Source organism: Brachyistius frenatus, unplaced genomic scaffold, assembly GCF_029030835.1.
Source record: "Brachyistius frenatus isolate BFR_SWC_R1_liver_20210118 unplaced genomic scaffold, ASM2903083v1 Contig_90, whole genome shotgun sequence".
In the NCBI taxonomy this organism is placed as follows: domain Eukaryota; kingdom Metazoa; phylum Chordata; class Actinopteri; family Embiotocidae; genus Brachyistius; species Brachyistius frenatus.
The window spans coordinates 1164590-1188290 of record NW_027210689.1 but is presented as its reverse complement, the minus strand read 5'-3'; the positions used below and the strand labels follow the sequence as shown (position 1 = coordinate 1188290).

Genomic DNA, 23701 nt, shown 5'->3' with positions numbered 1-23701 from the left:
GGTTTCATCCATCCCAGTACCACATAATGTCCTGTTTCTGCTACTGAGGTCTCCTTCTGGGACGCATCCTTTTAGTTCATATTTTTTATTTATGTCTAGTTATGACAAAGGACATCTGTAAACAAATATACATTTAAATAAAAATACTTAAATAGCAAAAAAAAACCTCATACACCTAGTGCAATGCTGCTATATAGAGAGTTTCAGATGCATTCAGCTTGGCTGAGAAACAAAGAAAGTCCAAATGTGGATCAGATTTCGCTCACAGGAGGACAACACGACAACATTTGACTGTTTCTTTGACAGAAAATATAAAACCAGAATCTCAATAGACTGTACGAAATACACATTTCTTCACATTGTGTGACTTCAATTATTTTCAACCATAAATGATGTAAACAATAGAAAGAAGAATTAGAAACAGGAGCACCATGAAATTAGTTTGTGTTCACTGTTAATCTGTGTAAAAAAATCTGTAAAAAGACACCCGTAAACTATTACTGAATCTAAAATCCTAAAACAAGTGAGGATAAAAATCTGTAACTGCTTTGAGATTTTCACTGGGTCACTTTTTTCACACAAGTACGACAACTTTCTTTCTTTTCAAAATACTGACCCTCAGGTTTAGAAGGAAATGAATCACAGCTTCACCTGTAACAAGTGGAAGTATTTCACTGAGCAGAATTACTTACTGACCGTTTAAAAAAAAAAAAAAAAAATAAATAACCAACACTGGTAACAAAAACAAGCTTTCTTCATCTTCTGACCGTATAAAAGATAAACCTCTGATCAAAGTACTGTCTGTTGCTCAGGTGCCAGATCAACAGGAATCAAAGAGCCTTCTGGAATATGTCAACAGTCCTGATGAGCTGCATTTATCTCTGTCTCTTCATGTTAGTGTCATGATCCACAGTTTAAGCTTGTAGTTGGAATAAAGTGACACCTGGAAGTCAGTCGTACTCTGCAGGCTCCTCCAAAACAACCACGTTCTCCTGACGGATGAAACAAAAGAGTTTGGAAAAGTATAAACAGGAAAATTAAGCTCAAAGGGACCACTTATGTGAAGAAATATGCATATTCTCTACGGCATTAAAAAGTGATTTAATGTCATGCAGGCGATGGACACCGCTCACCCATCCTCCTTGGCTCTTGATCCACGGGGCGAAGGTCTCCATGTAGCACTCCGCATAGCCTTGAATTCGCTGCGTTCCTGTGGCCGTCACTATCCGCCGCGACACCTCCATTGTGACAGCCATGCGTCGCAGTGTTGGACTGGCTGTCGGCGGCAGGGCTGCGGCCTCGGACACCTGACTGCTGCTGAACGTGTCCACAAGTTTGGCAAATGATGCGTAAGAAAGACGAGCCAAGCTGGAGCGCAGGAAGGGGTCCGACTGGATCTGTTAAAAACGGGCATTTAGAAATATATGACATCAACACATGAACACAAATACTGTGCATGTAAGGAAATCTCGTACTACCTCTCAAACCATGTTGTTAATCGGCTTCTGCATTTGTTTTTGCTACTGAAAACTCTCCTTCAACAGATATTTTGGGATATGTACAGTAGATTATGTAACTGGTTTTGTCACTCATCAGTTTGGCAGATACATCTAGGAAGCTGGACTCAATAATGTCCCAGCCAATATCTTCTTGTGTCGGGAATCGCAGAGCAGCTCAAGTTTACAGAAGTTTATGGAACTTTCTCGAGTCAAAAATTCTCTAAATTAAAATTGTCCTCTCAAAACAAAGACCGATTAATATTTGACAGATGGATAATGCAGCTTTAGTATGAACCACCGATTAATATTTGACAGATGGATAATACAGCTTTAATATGAACCACTACCTACCTTAGTGTTGATAGAATCTCCCTCCAATGAGAGCACTTGAACAAGCTGCTGCACCACCGCCTCTTTATCACACCCTGCTGAAAAAAGAAACAACAAGTTTACAGTAGATGACAGAATCCTGCAGATATTTAACTCTCATTTACTGTTTGGGCGCCACCATGATTCTATAAACACCACTGCTGTGTTCCAAATCGTGTAATTACACTTTGCACGATTTTGAGAGCATAAATGGGTTAACACTGAACTTTGGAAACATTCAGTGCAATGAAAGTAATCAAATGGTCAACTCCTAATGGTCAAACAAATCTAGTCTACATGTGCACCATTACTGCTGTCGGACCGAAGCCATCAGCATGTTTAATGGGTTCATTAAACTGAGGGAAGGTGTGCGGTTTGAGACGACTGTAATGTACGAACTTGGAAGTGTACTATATGTGAATGCACTAAGATAAGTACTCCATTTGGAACACAACACAGGTGATTAATGTCTCATCCAGTCACATCACTGGTCTCGTTGCTATGAAACCATTGTTGCCAATCACAGTGAAGCATGACGGCAAAAAGCTGAACAAATTTCTGCAGGAAATCCTATTGGATGTATGGATATATAGATGGATGGATGGATGGATGGATAATGGATGGATGATGGATGGATAACGGATGGATGATCGATGGATGAATGGAAGAATGGATGGATGGAAGGATGGATGGATGATGGATGGATGCATGGATGGAAGGATGATGAATGGATGCATGCATGGATGGATGATGAATGAATGGATGGATGGAAGGATGGATGAATGGATGGATGCATGGATGGAAGGATGATGAATGGATGCATGCATGGATGGATGATGAATGAATGGATGGATGGAAGGATGGATGAATGGATGGATGGAAAGATGGATGGAAAGATGGATGGATGGATGGATGGATGGATGGATGGATGGATGGATGGATGGATGGATGCATGATAGAAGGATGGATGATGGCTGGATGGAAGGATGGATGAATGGATGGATGGTGCTGAGCACAATTACCTCAGATCACAGATGGACGGAGCCATTTGCAAAGTAAAATCGAAACTGCCTGACTGACGACAGATCTCATGACTTGTATTAAGTTCTGTAAGTTCTGGTTTGGGTATAAACATCACAAACCTGCTTCTTTAATTGGGTTTCGATCAGCCAAGTCCGTGTGCATGCAGTTACCTGGAGACGGCAGAACTCTGGGACTCAGTCTCTTTATGCTGGTGGAGTTGTGGGCGATCTTCTCCAGCTTCTCTGCGACCTCATTGTAGAACTCCTGCAGGTGATCTGTAGCAACACACACACACACACACACACACACACACACACACACACACACACACACACACACACACACACACACACACACACACACACACACACACACACACACACACACACACACACACACACACCCAAATCTCAGACCAAAAAGGTTTCTGTCCACATTTCCTTTTTTTTTTTTTTTTTTTTGCCACTGAGACACAAATTGTGTTGTAGTGTTCAGAAAGAAATGCTTGCAGCTACAGACAAAGCTGGTTTGTGTAGACTGATAATATAATTGAGGATCTTACTGGGAGACATGATGTCCGGTGTAGGAGGCCCATCTTTGTCCTTCTCTTTCTCTTTCTCTTTCTCTTTCTCAAACTTTGACCGGAAGAACTGGGACAGCCTTTTTCTGATCTTCTTCTTTTGGTTCTGCTTCTTCTGCGGTTTATTCTCACCGTCGTCTTCCTCTGATGTAGAGGAGGGAGATATGACATCGTCCTGTGGAAAACAGGTTGTTTCTTGCTTTTAAAGGTTTGGGTCTGGTGATATAATTTCACCAGTGGACTTCAGCTCCAACTGCTGCATCACCAGCACATTTATCAAACGACAACTGATTCTCATCCAAGACATTTGGACACAGTTCCTTTAATATCATACTGACACTCTATGACATGTATTTATTAGACATATATGACCAGTGATCACACGTTTAGCTGCACAGCAAATTCATTTCTGGAGTGAAATATCTGAGAGTTAAACAAAGAGTTTGACTTTGGGAGTTTATTTTCTAAGTTGGACTCCAGCTTGTGAAGTGATGGGCAGAAATTATATTTAGTTTTGTTAAAACATGCTGTTTATTAATATTTCAATGAAGACGTAATGATAAATAAAATGGGGCTATCATTCAAAATCATAAGTGTACAATTTAGGAACGTAACATATATACCAATCACAGTGGCTCTAATACATTGGTTAGTTTGTACCTTGTTACGCAAAGTTTTCATGCAGTATTAATTGTTGCACACTGTGTTTAATTACACTGCATATAATTGTTAAATGTAAATTTGTGATGAATATGTTGTTATCTTGTTGTCAGTCTTACCTAAAACCTTTATAGTGTGATGAAATTGTAACTCCATGAATGTCAAACAATACACACTTTTAAGTGTTGACTGTTAACACTGAAAGAGTTCACATTCAAACAACTCAAGGTTAAAGTAAAATGTAAAATAGGAGTCGAGTTTTAACTCCCAAGGAGTTCAAGGTTCAACTCCTGAAAAGTGTTAAAAATCAGCTCCAAGAAAAGAGTTCCTTTCACTCTGCTTGAGAGTGAATTCGAAGATCTCACATGTACAAGCAAAAAGAGTTGATTTGAGTTTATTCCAAAGATGTGAATTTGCTGTGTGCATTGTTGTCATTCAACCGCTGGCTGTCCAGAAAACAGTTGGGAATAAAAGAAAATAACTGTGCGGAGAATTATGATTGAGACATCCATCCCACTCTGGATGCCGCAGCTCTCATATCGCCACGTTTTTTATTAGAAAACCTAAAACAGGAGTTAAGACCAGGAGGTAAAGTTGCCGTTCGCATTCTTCTCTGAAGCTTCTTTAAAGCTCCAAAGAATCCAAAAAAACACATGGAGACGGTCTGCTCCACCTACACCTCCATTAAATAAAGCAAAAATCTACACAAGTGAAGTTATCCATAAACCCTCGTAGAAATGAATACTTTAACTGAACAGTAAAACAGGGCAATTAAATGTGGACTATTAACTATTAGATGTCTGCTGTCTAAGACTCTGTAGTGGATTTGATTCCTGATCAACAAATGGCTTCACTTGGTTTTCCTGAAAACCTGGTTGCAGCAGGAACACGTTAGTCTAAATCAATCAAACGTAGATATTGTCACAGTTTTGGTCTGTCTGCTTCATCTATGTTGGGGTTTTAGTGTAACTCCATCCATCTGTATTTCTTTCATCATCCCCATGTGCCTCCCTCAATTCTATTTTATTTATATAGCGCCAAATAACAACACAGGTTATTACATGGTACTTTAACACATTAAAGTCCTTACAGCAAGACTTTACAATATTATAGAAACCTCCGACAGAAGCAGGCTCAGAGGTGGGTGGAGCATCTGCCTCGACCGGTTGGGGTGAGAGGAGAGCAGAGAGAGAAAAGGACAGCATAGAGATCCAAGACATGAACTGTTGGTGGAGACGACAATCAAAAAGCAGCTAAAGAATCAACTATGATTTCATATATATACAGCATCATATATGTAATACATAAAAATATGGTTTACTCATCCATATTTTCTGTATACATATATATGTACTGATTTTATTATTATTATTTATCAATATTATTAACTTTGTAGTTTTCAGTTCATTTTGTTTTTTCAAACTTTGGTGCAACTTCCAGTCTGCACCATTACAGGATTTAAGGATTTGAAAGTATGATGAATGTGAAGTGTACTTACTTTTTCAATGGGACTGATGTATTTCCTGTCATTTATTTTAAATGTAATTAATTACTATAAAATGTCAATTTCATGTCATTTGCTTGAGTACTTCATCTGTAAGTGCTTTTTTTAAACAGGATTGAGTGTAAACGTTTTCTTATTTTTTCCCATGTTAAGTTTCCCCAAAAACAGAAACAACAGCTCTTACTTCTATTTGGTCCCTGAGGTGTGACGGCTTCGCCTTGTTGTCTCTGTCCAGCGAGCCTTTTGGGTCTTTGGCGCGACGGCGCGAGGTGCTGCGACGAGGTAGTTGCTTTATAAAGTCCTTGAATCCCATCTTCTTCTCGTCTGCTGAAGTGACATCTTCAGCCTGAGAATCCCGCTCATCCTTTGGTTTCGGTTGTGGCTTGGCCCTTACATGGAAAAGCATCAAAGTGTGCTGAACAACAGGATTCAACACAATTTTGAATTGGGCGCCACAAAATGACACCTGATGTAAACAAAGTGTGATCAGAAAAGTTCACCGAGGGTTCCTGATGCACACGCAGCAGAAAGAAGCGATAAGTTTAGTGACAAAGTATTCCACGTCACGGCACCTGATCGACATTGGCGCCCAAGTTACTCCACCTGGAACGCGTGCGTTTGGAATTTGATGGTGGGCCTCAAACTGGACCAGATAGCGAAACATCACAATTTTGTGTCAAACCTGACAACAGAAACCCTTGAAAGGCTTCAGAAAGCCGGTGTTTTACGTGGCATTTGTGTTTCGGAGTGAAGAAACTAAGAACTAAGAGCGTGCTGCTGGTTTTCTTTGGCGGGGTTGTGTCACCGAGAATTCTACTCACTAGATTTGGTCCCTGTGATTTTTTTCTGTTCCCCAAAATGAAGTTAAGCTGCTTGTTGTTTGGACTCTGTGGATGAGATCCAGCACGAATCCCAGTGCTCCACGTGAGCTGTGTCGCTTCACAACGGGACTACATTTAAAGATTTAAATAAACTTACTGACAGCTGTAAATGAGCACAGAAATCTATTTCCTAAAGGGATGGATTCAAGTTTTCTCTCCATTCTGAGATTTATATAATCAAAGACTTGATGAGTGACATTACATGTACTGGTTGTGATCTATGTAGGCTCCCCCCACTCTGCCGGGCCTTTCCTTCAGGGGAATGGAAAGAGTTCGATGGAGGAAGGCTTGGAGAACGAGATGAGTCTCCGCCCGGATCTCCACCAGAGAGATGGAGGAGACGGAGGAGACTGAGGAGCAGCGTCCCGCAGACTCTGACATCACTAACAGAAAGGGAGACCAAAAAAAAAATTCATTTTCATAATCTGTGTCAATTAAGGAGAGACCATCGTCCAAAACATAAAATATAACCGGGCTGTTTGTATATCGTTAAGTTTTACAACAATGTATACATGAAGAACAGAACAAGCCACTTCAGGCATGAAAATTATGGTTAAAATAAAATGTAGGTCCTCAAAGAATTTATTCTGACAACTTTAGGTGATTCCCTGATGTTTCCTCGAGCATCACCATCACCATGAGGTTCACATGAGTGGAACAATAATGAAAAGTGTAAACAACTGTTTCAATAAAATGCCAAGAAATGTGTGACTGATGTCCATGTTCCCCTCAAGATAAAATTAAATCTGGTCAATCATCGATTTATTAGGATGAATGTTCTTGACATTGATACAACAACAAGTAACAAGTGTGGAGCTGAGTTTATTTGAGGAAAATATTACATCATAACCAACCAATCAAAAATAAAAATCTAGTGGTTGACCATACAGGTTAAATCTGCGATTGAACTACCGGTAGATATTGATTTTCATACGGTTCTAAAATATTTAGAAATTAGTGATGGCCTGAAGATTAGTGCAAAAAATGGGTTACTGTCCTTTAAATCTGTCATAAACAAAAATAAATGTTGTTTATAAATCAGATTAAGCTTTGTACTCATTTTTTGGGGTTAATTTCTACCTAAAACAAAAATCAGTAACAGTTTTTACCAGTGCAGAATTAACAATCTTGGGTTTGTGGATAAAGGACACCTGGGAGAAGTTAAAAATACAATCACTGTCCCCTCAACTGGCCAGAAGGAGAATCTGAAAATCTTCAGCAAAAACCGAAACTTGTATTGGCACCCTAATCAAAATGTTAATGAGAACAAACAGCCTGATAACGCCATGTCCTCATTAACCTTTTCGAACAATTCTCCAAAATGTTTAAACCTTTTTAAAGTTTGCTGTGTCAGGTTGCATTAAAATGCAGACCAGTGGGTGAAGAGGCGACTTAGAAAAAAAATAAGTTTCCACGATAATCACGTTTCATGAAATACAGTCAGGTGAAAGTGAAACAAACACAAAACAGCTGAGACGATCCAGTCTGTTAACATTCCTTCAACGAACATTCTTTCGTTGTCGACCTTCTGTTTGCGTCAATGGTGCCACACAAATAAAACCACTAACAATACTTTGGTCAACAACTGAGTTATGTAATAAATCCACTAAATTGACCATTGTTTTGAGGAATATTATGGACTGGAATTGTTAAAAAAAAAACCACAAGAAATATTTACTTTCAAAAGATTTAAACACTGGATATCAGCATTCACAAAAGATGTAAAACCCTTTTAGGTTGAAAGAACTATTAATAACTATTAAATCTAACTGCAGCATTTTATATTGGCTTTGAACTTTCTGCAGCTTCAATACTGCTGATGTGGCACAAGGCTGACCACTTAGTTTTAATATTTACAGGTGAATCTCAGAAGAAACACGGAGCAGTACAACTTGTCAGACATCTGAAGGTCAATGTTAATTGTTCCTCTGTGGAACTGGATGAATAAAAAGAACAATAAATTATCGAGCATTGCTGGCATGGACTTTGTTATCAGGTTTTTTTTTAGTTTTTGTTTTATCAAACTGAGCAGCCAAATATAATCCTTATTTAATCACAAATGTGATATTGATAAAGAGAGCAACAAGTAGTTAGGATGATGTTTCTATGAATTATCTGATGTCGTTTTGGATTTAGTGCGTTGTTCGTTTCAGTATTTTGTTTTGGAGTCTCATGCTGTGTATCTGTCAGCTGTTGTTGTTGTAACTATTGTAAATATGTTCTGAGGATTGTTACAGTAGCTGATGGTAATAAACTTGTTGTTGTTGTTGTTAGTATTGTAAACATGTTCTGAGGATTGTTACAGTAGCTGATGGTAATAAACTTGTTGTTGTTGTTGTTGTTGTTGTTAGTATTGTAAATATGTTCTGAGGATTGTTACAGTAGCCGATGGTAATAAACGTGTTTTTGTTGTTGTTAGTATTGTAAATTGTTACAATTGTATTGTAAGTCGCTTTGGATAAAAGCGTCAGCTAAATGAAATGTAATGTAAAAATGAAATGTAATGTAAATATGTTCTGAGGATTGTTCCAGTAAACAAACTGCTCTCATGTTGAGGTCTCTGCTGCTTCCTTGACTTCATCATTCTTTCACTTTAGACAGATTTTCTGAACCCCCCCGCTGCTCTAATTTATTCATCTTTAGTTAGTCGGAGCTGAAATAGAGAAACGTTAGTGGGACCGGTGTTTTTTTAACCGGGACGGATTGTTTCCTTACCGGCCGGCAGCAGGACTCGGTTTTCACACCGAGCACCAGGAAACGAGGTCGCGGTCTTTTCTCCAACCACACCGACCTCTCCGGTTCTAATGACTCCTTAGTGACGACGAAGTAACTACGAGGTTAATACGACTGTTAACTAAGACTGGAAGTAAACCCGGAGGATACAATAAATGTCCGGAGAGACTCGGGACAAAACTTTTTCAAATGTTCACCAAAGTTCACCAAAACTTTGAGGTAACTTTACTGGAATGTAAATAAAGACCTGAACAGAGTTTTACTTCAATGAGACAACTGTTCGTACCTCTGCTGGGAGTGTTTCGGCTCGTCGAACTGAACCCGACCTGAGGTATGTCCTCTTCTCTCTCTTTATGTGCGCAGCTACACTGAACTGCGTGGTAACGCGAGGAGCAGGAGGAGGGGGGGAGGGAACGGACGGGAGGGCAGGGGAGGGAGCAGCTGTGCTGCTATTTTAACCAGAAGTCTGCCATCCATCATATTCATTATATTTGTCTCTTCCCTGCGTTGTATTTCTTCGAAAAGAAAAAGTTATTATTATTATTGTTATTATTATCATCATTATTGTTACGCTATTATTATTATTAGTTCGTAGTAGTAATTCAAGTTAGTCTAGTACTAGTACTTATTAGCTGTGTTGTTACAATTATTAGTAGCCTATAAACTTTCTTTTCTTTTCTTTTTTTTTGATTTTCCGTTCATCAAAACTTTGACACTTCAAATTCTTGTTGTCGCTTATTATTTTATATATAAATATGCTGTTTTTGAGTAAAATAATGAAATCTTACTACCAAATCAGTATCTCGACAAATATTTATCCTTTTGGGAGAATAATCTCCTTAATCACCTTCAATACTTGCTTCATTTAAAATATAGGACTAAATGAAACCACTTCCTGATTGTCACAGACTCTGCCTTAAATGTTTGAATCAGACTCTAATGACATGTTCGTTTGATTGTGCAGCAAAAAAAAACCTTCTCTGAACTCACGTGATCCCTCCCACACAGATCTGACTGAGGATAATGTGTCATTGTGACTTTTTAATATCAGAAAAATACTTTTCAAGATCTGAAGAAGTTCAGTTTTCTGGCATCCAAATAGCTTTTTCTTGCTGTTACTACATTCTGTGTTGTTGTTAGAGAGAATTGTGTTTGGTACACATTTTATATTCTGCCATATTTTATTGCTTACATCAAAAATATTCAGAAGAAAGATAATAAAAGAAAAAGTAGGCATACACTATAAAAGAGGGATGTGGTGACTTAAAATGCACCACCATGCTTGGATTAAACTTTATTATTATATTACATTTAGCTGATGCTTTTATCCAAAGCGACTTACAACACACTGATGGTACACCATTGGGAGCAATTTTAGGGTTCAGTGTCTTGCTCAAGGACACTTAGGCATGTGGACAGGAGGAGCTGAGATCAAACCACAAAACTTCTGATTAGTGTGCAACCCACTCTACCAACTGAGCTACAGCCTCCACTTCACTTGTATGATATGTGAATGTTAACATTTACTAAATGACATGTTTAAATGAAGCTTCCATTCTTTATCACGTCGGTCTTCTCATTTATCTCACAGCAGGTGCCAAGCAACCACACAACGATACAAAAGAGTAAAACACAAAACTGTTCTCATGCAATATTAGTGTTTTATTCACGTCAACACAAGGACATAACAACAAGTTGAATGTGAAAATAGAGTCGACAGGAAATTATGGAGCAAATAACGCCAGCAGTTCTCAGCACGGCCCCCCCCAAACCTGTACAGCGTCACTGCTATCAAAAGACACTGGTACAAGGATTGGGAGTAACCAGACCAAGACTAATTATAAGTAATGACATCAGACTGCAGAAACATCTCAGCGACAAGTCATTCACTCAAAATCCATCAAGACGTGTTCTTCTTAAAAACTACTGAAAAACAATGTTTCAGAATTTGGATCCAAGCAGAAGATCATTACCAGTCAACACAAAGGAAGTTAGAGAAAAGTCTTGCAACAGGTTACTTTCAAGATTTTTTTAGAACTAAATCGCTGACAACATGATCAGTCAAATTAAACTCAAGATAAAAAAAAAAAAAAAACGGGAAAACACGAACACCAAAACACTTGCAGTTCCAAAATGTTGAACTAAAGCCAATCTTTTTCCTGTGTTGTTTGTCACCTTCACCACGAAGCCGTTTCCTCCCTGCAGCACACAGCGTCACGCTCTCATCTGGTCGGTGCTCTCTCTGCCCTCAGCTCGTGTCCCTGTCTCCTGATCCAGGTTCCTGTCCCTCTATCTATCCTCCTGTGCTACCCCCCCCCCCGTTCCCTCCCACCCCGTCACTCTGTCTCTCCCCCGCCCCCCCCCAAAAAAAATCTCTGTTCATAGAGCTGGGGCCAATGGGGAGCCAGGCAGCAGGGTGAGGCACTTCCTCTGTGACAGGAAACTAACAACAAACAGCCAGAGTCGGGGGGAGGGGGTTTAATGAGAGAGGGAGATAAAGAGATGCTGATGTTTGATGGCTCGAAGTAGAGAGGTTACCGAAAGGTCAGAACTAAATACCTTTAGTGTTTCTAAAATAAAACAGACTTTACTTCTCTAACTGTACAATATAATTTACTGACAGATTTCTCTGATCCATCATTTTTGTGCTTCTTCCAAAACTAAAACTTTGGTATTCTGTACTCAGGCGACTGTTTATCTCAGGTTGATATATAGATACGCTCCCTGACTCCTTCTCTATATACAGGACAGGTTCATAGTTTCTAAAAGTCTGTCTTCAAATAATATTAACATGCCCATCTGCATGTTGAAATGTGAAGTTCACAAAGAAACTCGGTATAAAAAAGTAGTATACACCTACTCAGACTGTCGTACTGTACGGGTATATACATAGACAAGACAGGCTTGTGAATCTATTCTTTAAAGTAAGCCTGAAACTAAAACAATCTGCATATAACTTCACAACCTTTTAAACTACAGTACAGACATCCTTTTTCATTGCAAGAAACAGTAACACCTTACATTTGCTCCACCTGCTCTGACGTGTTTACTTTAATGACAATGAAATGGTTTAGAATGACTTTGTATGCAAGTTCAATTCAATTCAATTTTATTTATATAGCACCAAATCACAACACAGGTTATTTCATCACTTAACAGCAGACCTTTACAACATTATACAGAGAACCCCACCTATTCAACAATTCATAGGTAAGCTAGTAGGGGAAAACTCCTCTTTAAGGGAGAAAAACCTGCAACAGAGGGAAGGAAAAACTCTCTTTCAACAAGAAGAAACCTCCAACAGAAGGAAGGAAAAACTCTCTTTTAACAGGTAGAAACCTCCAAAAGAAGGAAGGAAAAACTCTCTTTTAACATAAGAAACCTACAAAAAAGAGGGAAGGAAAAATGCTCTTTTAACAGGAAGAAACCTCCAACAGCAGGAAGGGAAAACTTTCTTTTAACAGGAAGAAACCTCCAACAGATGGAAGGAAAAACTCTTTCAACAATAAGAAACCTCCAACAGAAGGAAGGGAAATCGTTCTTTTAACAGGAAGAAACCTCCAACACAAGGAAGGAAAAACTCTCTTTCAACAAGAAGAACCCTCCAACAGAAGGAAGGAAAAACTCTTTTAACAGGAAAAAAAACCTGCAACAGAAGGAAGGAAAAACTCTTTTAACAGAAAAAAACCTCCAACAGAAGGAAGGAAGAACTCTCTTTCAACAAGAAGAAACCTACAACAGAAGGAAGGAAAAATTATCTTTTAAGAGGTAGAAACCTCCAACAGAAGGAAGGAAAAACAGATACCGGTTACAAGCTTCTGTTCAATACAAACATCAAAATGATCACAAAAAAAATGGCCTCTCAGTAACTTTGAGTGTGAAATGGTGGTTGGTGTCAGGCAGACTTGAGTGTTTCTTAAAACTGCTGATCTCCTTTGGATTTTCAGTCTCTAGAATTTACACAGAACAAAAACATCCACCAAGAAACACTAAATTAATGAGATTAGAGGAGAATGGCCAGACTGGTTGCAGAAGACAGAACATCACAGAATCCAGATCAGCGACGGATTCCCATGAATGTGCAGCTGATGAATCGGCAGTTATGTGACTGAATCACATCAATGTGGACCAGATTCTCAGAGGAGCGTTCACAAACATCCTGTGCAATCTCCGACTCCTGCAGGAACTGAGGCTGTTTTCAAAGCAAAGTCCTTCCCAGTGTTAGTATGGGGTTCCTAATAAAGTGCTTGTTCGGTTAGTGTTTTCACATTGTTCTGCTCATAAAGGAAAGTTGTTCTCTGTTCACTTAACTTAAAAATGTGGACGTACAGCATAATTTTTTGGACATTATAACTAATGTGGATCGTGGATACACGAACTGTGTATGCATCAGGACAGCACAGATACGGTTTAATTCATGGTGGCTCCGTCTCATTATGTGTCTCTGTAATCTATGGTTGGTCTGAAGTGGAATTCAGCCGTCATCATTTCCCTACTGTCATAGATTTATGAGTTATACGGTGAAAAAGGCCTTCATCATCCTCATTACGATATGTTGTCAATGCTATGTTCACCAACACTATCCATTGTTAAACTCTGATTAGTTCTAATAACAATGTCATCGGACTTCCTTCCTTACTGCCAACGTCATCACTGCAGCCACCAGCAAGTGTTGCTTGTCTCTCGACTGTACAGTGCATCCAGAAAGTATTCACAGCGCTTCACTTTTTACACATTTTGTTATGTTACAGCCTTATTCCAAAATGGATTGAATTCATTTTTTTCCTCAAAGTTCTACACACAATATCCCATAATGACAAAGTGAAAATAGTTTGTTTAAAATTTTTGCAAATCTATTAAAAATAAAGAACGAAAATATAACGCATACATAAGTATTCACAGCCTTTGCTCAGTACTTTGTTGAAGCACCTTTGGCAGAAATTACAGCCTCAAGTCTTTTTGAGTATGATGCTATAAGCTTGGCTCCTATTCTTGGGCAGTTTCTCCCATTCTTCTTTGCAGGACCTCTCCAGCTCCATCAGGTTGGATGGGGAGCGTCAGTGCACAGCCATTTTCAGATCTCTCCAGAGATGTTCAATCAGGTTCAAGTCTGGCCTCTGCCTGGGCCTCTCAAAGACATTCACAGAGTTGTCCCGAAGCCATTCCTTTGTTATCTTGGCTGTGTGCTTCGGGTTGTTGTCCTGTTGGAAGATGAACCTTCGCCCCAGTCTGAGGTCCAGAGTGCTCTGGAGAAGGTTTTCATCAAGGATGTCTCTGTACATTGCTGCATTCATCTTTCCCTCCATCCTGACTAGTTTCCCAGTTCCTGCCGCTGAAAAACATCCCCACAGCATGATGCTGCCACCACCATGCTTCACCGTAGAGATGGTATTGGCCAGGTGACGAGCGGTGCCTGGTTTCCTCCAAACATGACGCTTGGCATTCAGGCCAAAGAGTTCAATCTTTGTTTCATCAGACCAGAGAATTTAGTTTCTCATGGTCTGACAGTCCTTCAGGTTCCTTTTGGTAAACTCCAGGTGGGCTGTCATGAGCCTTTTACTGAGGAGTGTCTTCCGTCTGGCCACTCTACCATACAGGCCTGCTTGGTGGAGTGCTGCAGAGATGGTTGTCCTTCTGGAAGGTTCTCCTCTCTTCACAGAGCAACGTTGGAGCTCTGTCAGAGTGACCATCGGGTTCTTGGTCACCTCCCTGACTAAGGCCCTTCTCCCCCGATCGCTCAGTTTGGCTGGGGGGCCGACTCTAGGAAGAGTCCTGGTGGTTCAAACTTCTTCCATTTACAGATGATGGAGGCCACTGTGCTCATTGGGACCTTCAATGCTGCAGAAGTTTTTCTGTACCCTTCCCCAGATCTGTGCCTCGATACAATCCTGTCTCGGAGGTCTACAGACAATTCTTTGGACTTCATGGCTTGGTTTGTGCTCTGACATGCACTGTCAACTGTGGGACCTTATATAGACGGTGTGTGTCTTTCCAAATCATGTCCAATCAACTGAATTTACCAGGTGGACTCCAATCAAGTTGTAGAAACATCTCAAGGATGATCAGTGGAAACAGGATGCACCTGAGCTCAATTTTGAGTGTAATGGCAAAGGCTGTGAATACTTATGTACATGTGATTTTTTTCGTTTTTGATTTTTAATAGATTTGCAAAAATTAAAAAAAAAAAATGTATTTCACATTGTCATTATGGGATATTGCGTGTAGAATTTTGAGGAAAAAAATGAATTTAATCCAGTTTGGAATAAGGCTGTAATATAACAAAATGTGGAAAAAGTGAAGCGCTGTGAATACTTTCCGGATGCACTGTAAGCATGTAAGTCATAATGGGACTTCTAACAACAATATTTTAGATATTATATTATACCATTTGATTGATTGATGAAAGAAAAAAAGAAAGAAAGAAAGAAAGAAAGAAAGAAAGAAAGAAAGAAAGAAAGAAAGAAAGAAAGAAAGAAAGAAAGAAAGAAAGAAAGAAAGAAAAAGAAAGGATCAATCAATCAATCAATAAGGGAAGAAAGAAAAGAAAGTAAAGTTCTACCCTGATATGTTCTTCCGTGATGGATTCTGGTAAATGTGAAGGAATGTGATGGGAGGTGATGGCGAGCCGGACGGCCGGGTGCTGATGGAGCGATAGAGACGGACTCGTGTTCAAAGAGTGCTGATAAAGAGAAGCGGTGCTGGGCGGGGTGTCTACGGGGGATACTTGTTTATGAAGGAGGTCTAATCCCACTTATTATCTTCTTCAGCATCCGTGCACTCTCGCACAATTATCTCCAAACTGCATCACCATAGCAACTAAACAACCTGGCTATATCTGACCTTATATGGTCAGGTCGGGACCCGCTCATACGACCTACGGTGTTGTTGTCTCTTCTTTCATTACGCTCGTCATGATTCCTTCTTCCTGTATTTTTTTTTTTTTGTCCTTTATTCATCTCGTTAACGACACGCACTCTGTCTTGAAAGAATTATTTTCGTTAACTGTTTTTCAGACTCATTTTCATTCGAAAGCGGGAAAACCAAAGTAGTCAAATAGCAAAAGAAACTTTGGCCCTTTCAGGTAGGTGCTCTTGCACAAGTCTTATGTTAAACCTCATTAAAGATCTATAAGGTAAAGAAACCTCAGCTCTTTTCTCTCCTCGGCTGATGATGTCCCACCTCGCCAGTGATTGACAGGCCTCGCAGTCTGCTAGTTGGAGCTTTATACTTGCATTAAACTGTCTGCGAACAGGAAATCCACAGTCACATAGACAGGAAATGCTGCTGTGCAGACAGAATTAAACAAGACATGTCGGGTAAACACATGCAGCCGCTGTAAGCAGCAATGTTGGTTCAAAACAATATTCAGTTTCTCACCAGCAAATGAAAACTCAGGCTTCTCAATATACCAGCAGTATTTATATTTTACTGATGTACAACAGATGGACCCAACGTAACCGATTCATGTTACCATCCGAAGCTAAATTGTATTTTTACAGACTTTGTTTTTAAGCAAAAAAAAAAAAAAAAATTGGTCATGGGTAAGAAAGGATGAATATTGTTATTGGTGTCATAATAAACTTCAAAAACACTCCATCATTTGTGTCATAAATGGGAATATTTTGCTCAGTGTGAGTGTACGACATGGCTTCAGTGGTGTATTGGAAAATTCTTTACTGAACATATATACTGCATGTGAAGAAATCAAAATTTTAGACATTTTAAGAAGAGAATCAAGAGTTTGTGGCTTTAGTTGTATGATAGAAAGTTGTACTTAAAAAGTTTGCACACTTGAACTGAAAAACCAACATGAGCCGTACTCGGTCATGTCACGTTCCTTGTAAATTTGATCATTTACCGATGTGATAATAGTCATGTGCCTCGTGAGGTCATACTCTTTGGAAAACTGTGCTATACTCGTAGTTTTAGTTTTAGTTGACTTTAAACTGTCAGAGAGGATATGAGGAACAGCAATCTTAATAAACTACGGACAAAATGAGACAAACAACAGATGAAGCATGAGGATGAAGTGCAATAATTACATTAATTAAACAGTACTGAAAGAACATGAATAAATTAATATGTATTTGTGGCAAGTGGCACCGAAGGTAAAAAAAAAAAGAAAAAGGGGCGATGCCTTAATTTAGTGAGGTTTAGAGATACGGTTACCTGCGGGGGGAACGCACGTTGCAACTCTTGATTCCTGCCGGTGGAGTTAGGGAGGTGCACACTATATTCAATGCAGGCACACAAGAAGCTTGGTAGGCGTGTTTTTATATGCATACTAATTCCAGTTGGAATATGTGTGTCGTGATTGTTTTGTGTGTTTATATATTCCAGACTTGCATTCCGCTTGGTCTTCAGGCGGCTGGTAGTCGGTGCGACAGAAGTATCATGTGGTTTTAACAAGGAGTTTCTGTGTGAGTTTTGTCTCGTCCGTAACTGCCATAAAACATCTACTGCGGTAATACGACCCGCCGAGTGCGCCACAGTTTGTAAAGCCAGCTTCCGTTGGATTTTTCTGTTGCGCCTGCAGGAATGTAGTTACGGTAAATGAAAGGTCCTGAAAGATGCATAAGCACTCATGGTAGTGCATCCATAAAGACGGCCTCTGATTCAACGTGAGTGAAAAGTGAATATAAACGGAAAATGGTGTAAATATACGGCAATGCCTACCAGCGAGGCGAAGGTCCTGAAATATACATTGTAGTTGTGTAAATATATTTCGGAACAGCAATGCCTTTAAGTGAGGCAAGTGAAGGTCCCGGAAGATAAATAGATAGACATAGAGATAGAGAGCTAGATAGATAGATATTTAGATAGATATTTAGGATATATATTTAGATAGACAGACAGACAGATATATATTTAGATAGACACAATATAGACAGACATATATATCTTGATAGGCTAATATAGACTAATATATAGATAGACTAATATATACTTAGATTTATAGATATTTTGATAGATACACAGACAGATATGTATTTAGATTGATAGACATTTAGATAATTATGACAGACAGACACATAGATAGATATTTAAATTGATAGATATTTAGACAGACATTTAGATCGACAGATATTTAGATAGACACAGACCGATATTTAGATAGACAGACAGATAGATAAATCTGGCTGCACATTGAGATGAGCTGATTATTGCTATATTTACGACTAAATATAATATATAAGCATGTTTTATTTCATAATGCTTGTGTTCTTTTAAGCACCAGTTTTGAAAGATCTCGCACTAATAGCCCCTTTTAGACAAAGAAGTACACAGTTACGGTGCATTTGTCTGACCTTTGACCTTCTACCATACAAATTCCTTATTAGGTTAAGTCACTGTTGTCATGACATATGCTGTTGTTATATTACTGGTTCAACTTTTTACTAACATTTTCCTGGATTACCCTGGAAAAAAAAAAAATCACACTTTGAGATTAATGCAGTCCTTTTCTCTGAACTTTGACCTTTAATAAAGCAAATTCCTCAGGGAAGTTCAACTTTGCCATGTCATCTGCTTACTAATGTGTTTTTCTCTGTCTGTTTTGGTGACATTTTGTTTAAAGGACTTTGAAAAATCACACTTCAAAATTGAAAATCAAAATATAATACATTCCTTTGAACTTTGACCTTTAATCAAAACAATTCTTCAATAGGTTAGTTTTTTTTTTTTTTTTTTAACCACAATGACTCCCCTTGGTGGTCAAAGGTAAATGCACAGGCCGCTGCATGCCAGCCAAGCTCCTAATTTGTGTGTCACCTCTGAGGTGTTAGAATGAAGTCTTCTTGGAGGTGACATGGTCACAAGCAGGTACTTGGTCCAGGGTAGATAGTATAAAGGTCTAATAATGACAGCAGACTCCAGATTATTTTGAAGACATATTGCTTATATTTTGAAAGAGTCAGGTTGCGACTTTAATGCACCTCAAAGAGTTTCTCTGGCGCTACTCATCACTATCACAACAATGGCTGTATGTATTTATTAAATCCCAGTGGGTGGTTTCAGTGTTACAGCACCCATGTCACAAAAACACAAAACTTAAGGACATTCAGAAGACTAAAATAAATCTTCGTACTTCAAAAGGTGCCTTGTAATATTCTGTAATAGTCTATTACATAGTTGTATATTGGTTTGAATGCATGTTAAGGTGTTTCTTTAGAGTGGCTTAAATTCTCATTTAGTGGAAATAATGAACAAGTGGATTTATATAGACATATAAGGTACATTATTGGGGTCAAGTTTTAGTGCTACAAACTTGTGTTTAACCGGCAGCATTATGTCATGACAGTCAACAAACTCCCATCTTCTCTTCAGCATGATGCAGCTCTTAATAAATGGGGGCCTCTGGTGGTGGCAGAGTGTTAGTGCATCAAAACCTTTAAAGATGCTGTGAAGCAAATTGCAAGATTTGCTTCTCAATACATTATATACATGTGAAATGAGTTGCTGAAAGCATGTGCAAAGCTTTTAAACTTTGTCGCACTGAAATGTGGAGTTAGACCGTAGAACAGTTTCTCACCCGTCTTCAGCTCAGGTTTTTTTAGGCGGAGCTAAAACCCAATCTATCTACATCACAATAACCTAACTACGTCAGATCACAGCCGGTTTATATAACCTTCTGCATGGCTCCTCCTCTCACACGGTGAAACGCTATAAAACCCTGGAGCTCATTTGCATAAGAGGTCATCCACCTCAGTTCTACTCCTGCTGTAGTCAGATTGTTATTGTACATCAGCTAGCTGCTACAGGACGTCTCCCTCCACCCGCAAGTGCCTCTTTCCTGGATGCAAGACCCTCCAAAGCAGCGCTGCATCGCTATTTAAATTCCTTACTGATGAAGGAAAAAGAGGTGGATTGATTTCGTGAAGAGTCTGGCTAAAGGAGACCGTAGGATGAACACCAACAGCCGCCTCCGCAGGGACCGGAGACGGACGGAGTTCACAGACGCACCACTTCTCCTGCAGCTCAGAGCCGATCCAAGTTTCACCCTCATGGCCGTTCATTTTCCGCTCGCACCGGCACCGTCCACTGCCACTGGACCGGACCGCGCCGCCGGACCGCCGGCAGTCCAGCAGGCAGTAGGTTCTGTGTGCTTGTTATAATTATACTAGATAACTTTTCCACGGTAACTCTGCTATATTTAGTCTGCGGTGCAAACCGCTAACGTGATTTTACTCTTTGTAGAATAACTTTATTTTGGTGAAATGGGAGCTAATGTGCTAATTAGCTTGTATTGAGCTCGTAGCAGAGTTCAGAGGAAAATGCTGGTTTTGATTGCATCTGTATGTTTCACTCATTGGACAAATAAATTCTAATTCTATTGTGTTTTCCCAAAGCAGGCTGCTCCGTCCACCAGAGACAGAGTGCCCGTGTGACATCATGCATAAAGTCACCGAGAGGTTGGATGTCAGACGGACCACTTAGTTGGGAAAAGAACTGCAGCCACAGGACTGTCCTACTGAACACTGAACACCTTCCAGCGAGGGGGCGGAGCTTCAGCTCTCAGGCGACACGCCCCTCCAGTCTCAGAGCAGAGAAGACTGATGATTTTCTCACCATTTCAAAGCCTAATTTAACCAACTTGTCTGTGTTTTTTTTCATTCAAATTTGGATGGGTAGTTAACAACCCATACTTCTGTGGTGTGATGAACTTAAAACTCATTTTCATTTCTACTTTACAGCATCTCCAGGAGGAGCTTGTGATGGCGAAGGAATCCATCAAATGTAATAAATAACAAATATACTTCAAAAAGAATGTGTTTTTTCTTCCAATTAAAAGAAATATAATTACAAGATTTATAAACATTGTCAATATATCCTGTTTTTTTTCCTTTACTTAAAAATAGGGAATTAATTCGGTAACTAAAGCTGCTTTAGTGTAGCACAATTCAAAAGAGAAATATTGCACCGACAGCTGTAGTTATTATTAATCTAAAGATGTACTGTAAAATAAACTTTTAATGTAACATGCATACTTTGAAGATTAAACATATAGTTCCCCATTTAAGGCCTGTGAGCCTTTACAAAAAAGCAGTGTCATAGGACTCTGTCAAATTTCAGATACCTATTGTCCTCTGATTGTCTCAAATGGTTTTATTTGATTACATATTTGGGGCCAAGTGAGGGACTTTGATCTACTATTCTTTAAAAAAGTAAAGGTTACTAAAAAAAATCCACAAAGATGAGTACAAATTTGTGAAACAGATTGATTTCTTTTTTTAAATTTGTATTTCTACCAATTTAATCATCTGAAAACCCTTCAAGATTATGTTGTGAAAACTAACTCCGCCTCACCCAGCTACAGCACATGGATGTATCAGAATTTTAAAACCAATAGTGTGATATTTTCAGCATATAGTGTGTACTTTTACTTTAAATACTTGAAGTTCATTTAGCTGACAATGCTGCTGGTCTTTTATCTTTAGAAGGAGGTGTTTTTACATATTTACATTGAAAGCTTTACTTAAATTAAGTATTTGCAAACTTCTACCTTTGTATTGTTTGTTAATATTACTAATAGTTTTGTATTTTGAAGGCAAAAAAAAAAGGTATCTTCTTTCCGTCGGGAAATAACCAACACACACACATACACACACACGTCACATCAGATTTCCTGCACCAACACGACTCGTCCAAAATGTTCACAAATGCAGGTAATGTAGTATTACTAGGTTTTAGAGTACTACTTGTACTCTGTTTTTTTTTAATTAAAAATATCAGGAAACAGCCAGTCTGAAAATAGAAACATTTAGAAGACTCCGTTAGGTAACTGACATGTGAAGACAATAGAAAACAAAAGTATAACGATTAAAAATCTTTTAAAGAAATATTCACTTTTCTAGCTGGTAGGAAACACTTTTAATTTGGAATACTAGAATCCCTTTGTGAATCCTTTAGTTTGGTCTCAGGTTCCAGATGGACATGTGTTCCGACTGCAGTTGAACATTGATGGATTACCACTGTTCAAAAGTTCTAATATCCAGTTGTGGCCTGTTTTGGGTTTACTTCAGGGTCGTACAAAAGAACCAGTTACTCTTACCCTCTTTTGTGGGACCTCAAAGCCATCCACACTGAATACTTCAGAGATCTGGTTAATGAAATTCAAATACTTGGCAAGGGGCTTTATCAAAAAGTGGTAAGCATTTTTTTCCTCAGGGTGAGTTCTGTTATTTGTGATGCTCTGGCTTGAGCTTTAATTAAGGGGATTAAGTCACACACTGGATATCTAGAATGCGACAAAATGCTTTCAGACGGGTTTGGATCAATCAGAGGATACACTTTGCAGAGGTTAATATTCCTTGTAGAATGGATACATCCTTTATCAGTATGTCTGACGAGGGACACCACACTTGACAGGTTTAAATATTGGGATGAAAACATGCTTTCCCACATGATTATATGGATCTAGTTTGACTTAGCGTCATGAGAAAATTTTAGATGTGTGGCACACGTCAGGACCTGTTCGTTGTCTAATCTCTGCTCGTCAGAGTGAACTGATTTCAAACGCACTAATGTGCTTGAAAGATTCAATTCAAGTTGACTTTGCTCAAAATCCTCAAAATTGATCACAGAGAAAAGCAACAGAGCTGAGGCATTATTTTTTTTTACTGTACATGGTCCTGTCATTCCTCCTTGATGTGCTTGCAATAACATTATATCTCAATTTTATGCTGCTATCTGTGTACATTTTTATCTCATCAAGTTCAACATTGTGTCTGACCTTAAATGATTTTGCCGATGGTCTTCTTGTGCCATTTGTGCAAACATTTTAGTCAGTTGTATGGTCCAGAGCATTGTTGTCCATAATATTCATGGACTAACGCATCTTTGTGAGGATGTAAAGGTTACATGGAAACCTGAAACTTTAATATCTGGTTTTCCATTTGAGAACTACTTACGGCAGAGGAAGAAAATGATTAGAATTCCACACCGTCTGTTTGTCTCAGGTCATTCAAAGACTCAGAAATGAACAGTTCTGTCAGAAATGACAAAATGTAGAGAAAAGGGGGACTTCGTGTAGAGAGCACAAAGATGGCTCTGTACCAGCTGGTTTAAAAAAATGTGTCCCAATTTCAAGAGGTAGTCATAAGGGCTTCAACAATCAACATCTGCTGTGAGCCAGAAAACTGTGTTAACATAGGCAAACAGCATTGCTTTAGTGATGAATATGGTTTTGTCTGATGACAGCACCTATGTAGTTTACAGAGAATATGAGCAACAGGAACCTTTTTTTTTTATTATCCCATAATCTCTACTGATCTTGGGGGCTTCCTCCCATCACCCAAAAACATGCACCTCAGGTTGGTTGGTTGGCGCCGCGGTCGTGGCAGCCTGTTGCAGCAGCTCCCCCTCGGGATGATGCTGTAGCGAAAGAATTTCCCCTCGGGGATTATTAGAGTACAATAAAATAAAAAAATAAAAATCTTTGTTGAAGATGTTA

At 39.0% G+C, this 23701-nt stretch overlaps 1 protein-coding gene and 1 long non-coding RNA gene across 3 annotated transcripts; one reads left to right on the top strand and one right to left on the bottom strand.

Moving 5' to 3' along the window:
* Window positions 1-500: 500 nt before the first annotated feature.
* Window positions 501-9581, bottom strand: bcl2l12 (BCL2 like 12). Its single transcript, XM_069710264.1, has 8 exons — window positions 9536-9581; window positions 6719-6899; window positions 5820-6024; window positions 3454-3646; window positions 3062-3166; window positions 1851-1927; window positions 1134-1397; window positions 501-992 (listed from the first exon to the last, which is right to left on the bottom strand). Exons 2-8 carry the CDS (start codon window positions 6895-6897, stop codon window positions 951-953), a joined length of 1065 nt encoding a protein of 354 aa, XP_069566365.1. The 5' UTR covers window positions 6898-6899; window positions 9536-9581; the 3' UTR covers window positions 501-950.
* Window positions 9582-19140: 9559 nt separating this feature from the next.
* LOC138627707 (uncharacterized) lies at window positions 19141-21016 on the top strand. Of its 2 annotated transcripts, none has more exons than XR_011311408.1 (2): window positions 19141-20339; window positions 20601-21016. It is a non-coding gene; the product is annotated as an uncharacterized lncRNA (long non-coding RNA). The 2 variants fall into 2 exon arrangements; XR_011311407.1 differs by having other exon boundaries at window positions 20598-21016.
* Window positions 21017-23701: the final 2685 nt, after the last annotated feature.

Bases quoted from the DNA above. Each gene is read 5' to 3' on its own strand.
- bcl2l12 (XM_069710264.1), bottom strand. From the start codon at position 6,897: ATGTCAGAGTCTGCGGGACGCTGCTCCTCAGTCTCCTCCGTCTCCTCC. The intron at 6,025-6,718 runs GTAATGTCACTC...TTTCCATGTAAG, and splicing joins ATAGATCACAACCAGTACAT to GGCCAAGCCACAACCGAAAC. The intron at 3,167-3,453 runs GTAAGATCCTCA...GTGTTGCTACAG, and splicing joins ACCGGACATCATGTCTCCCA to ATCACCTGCAGGAGTTCTAC.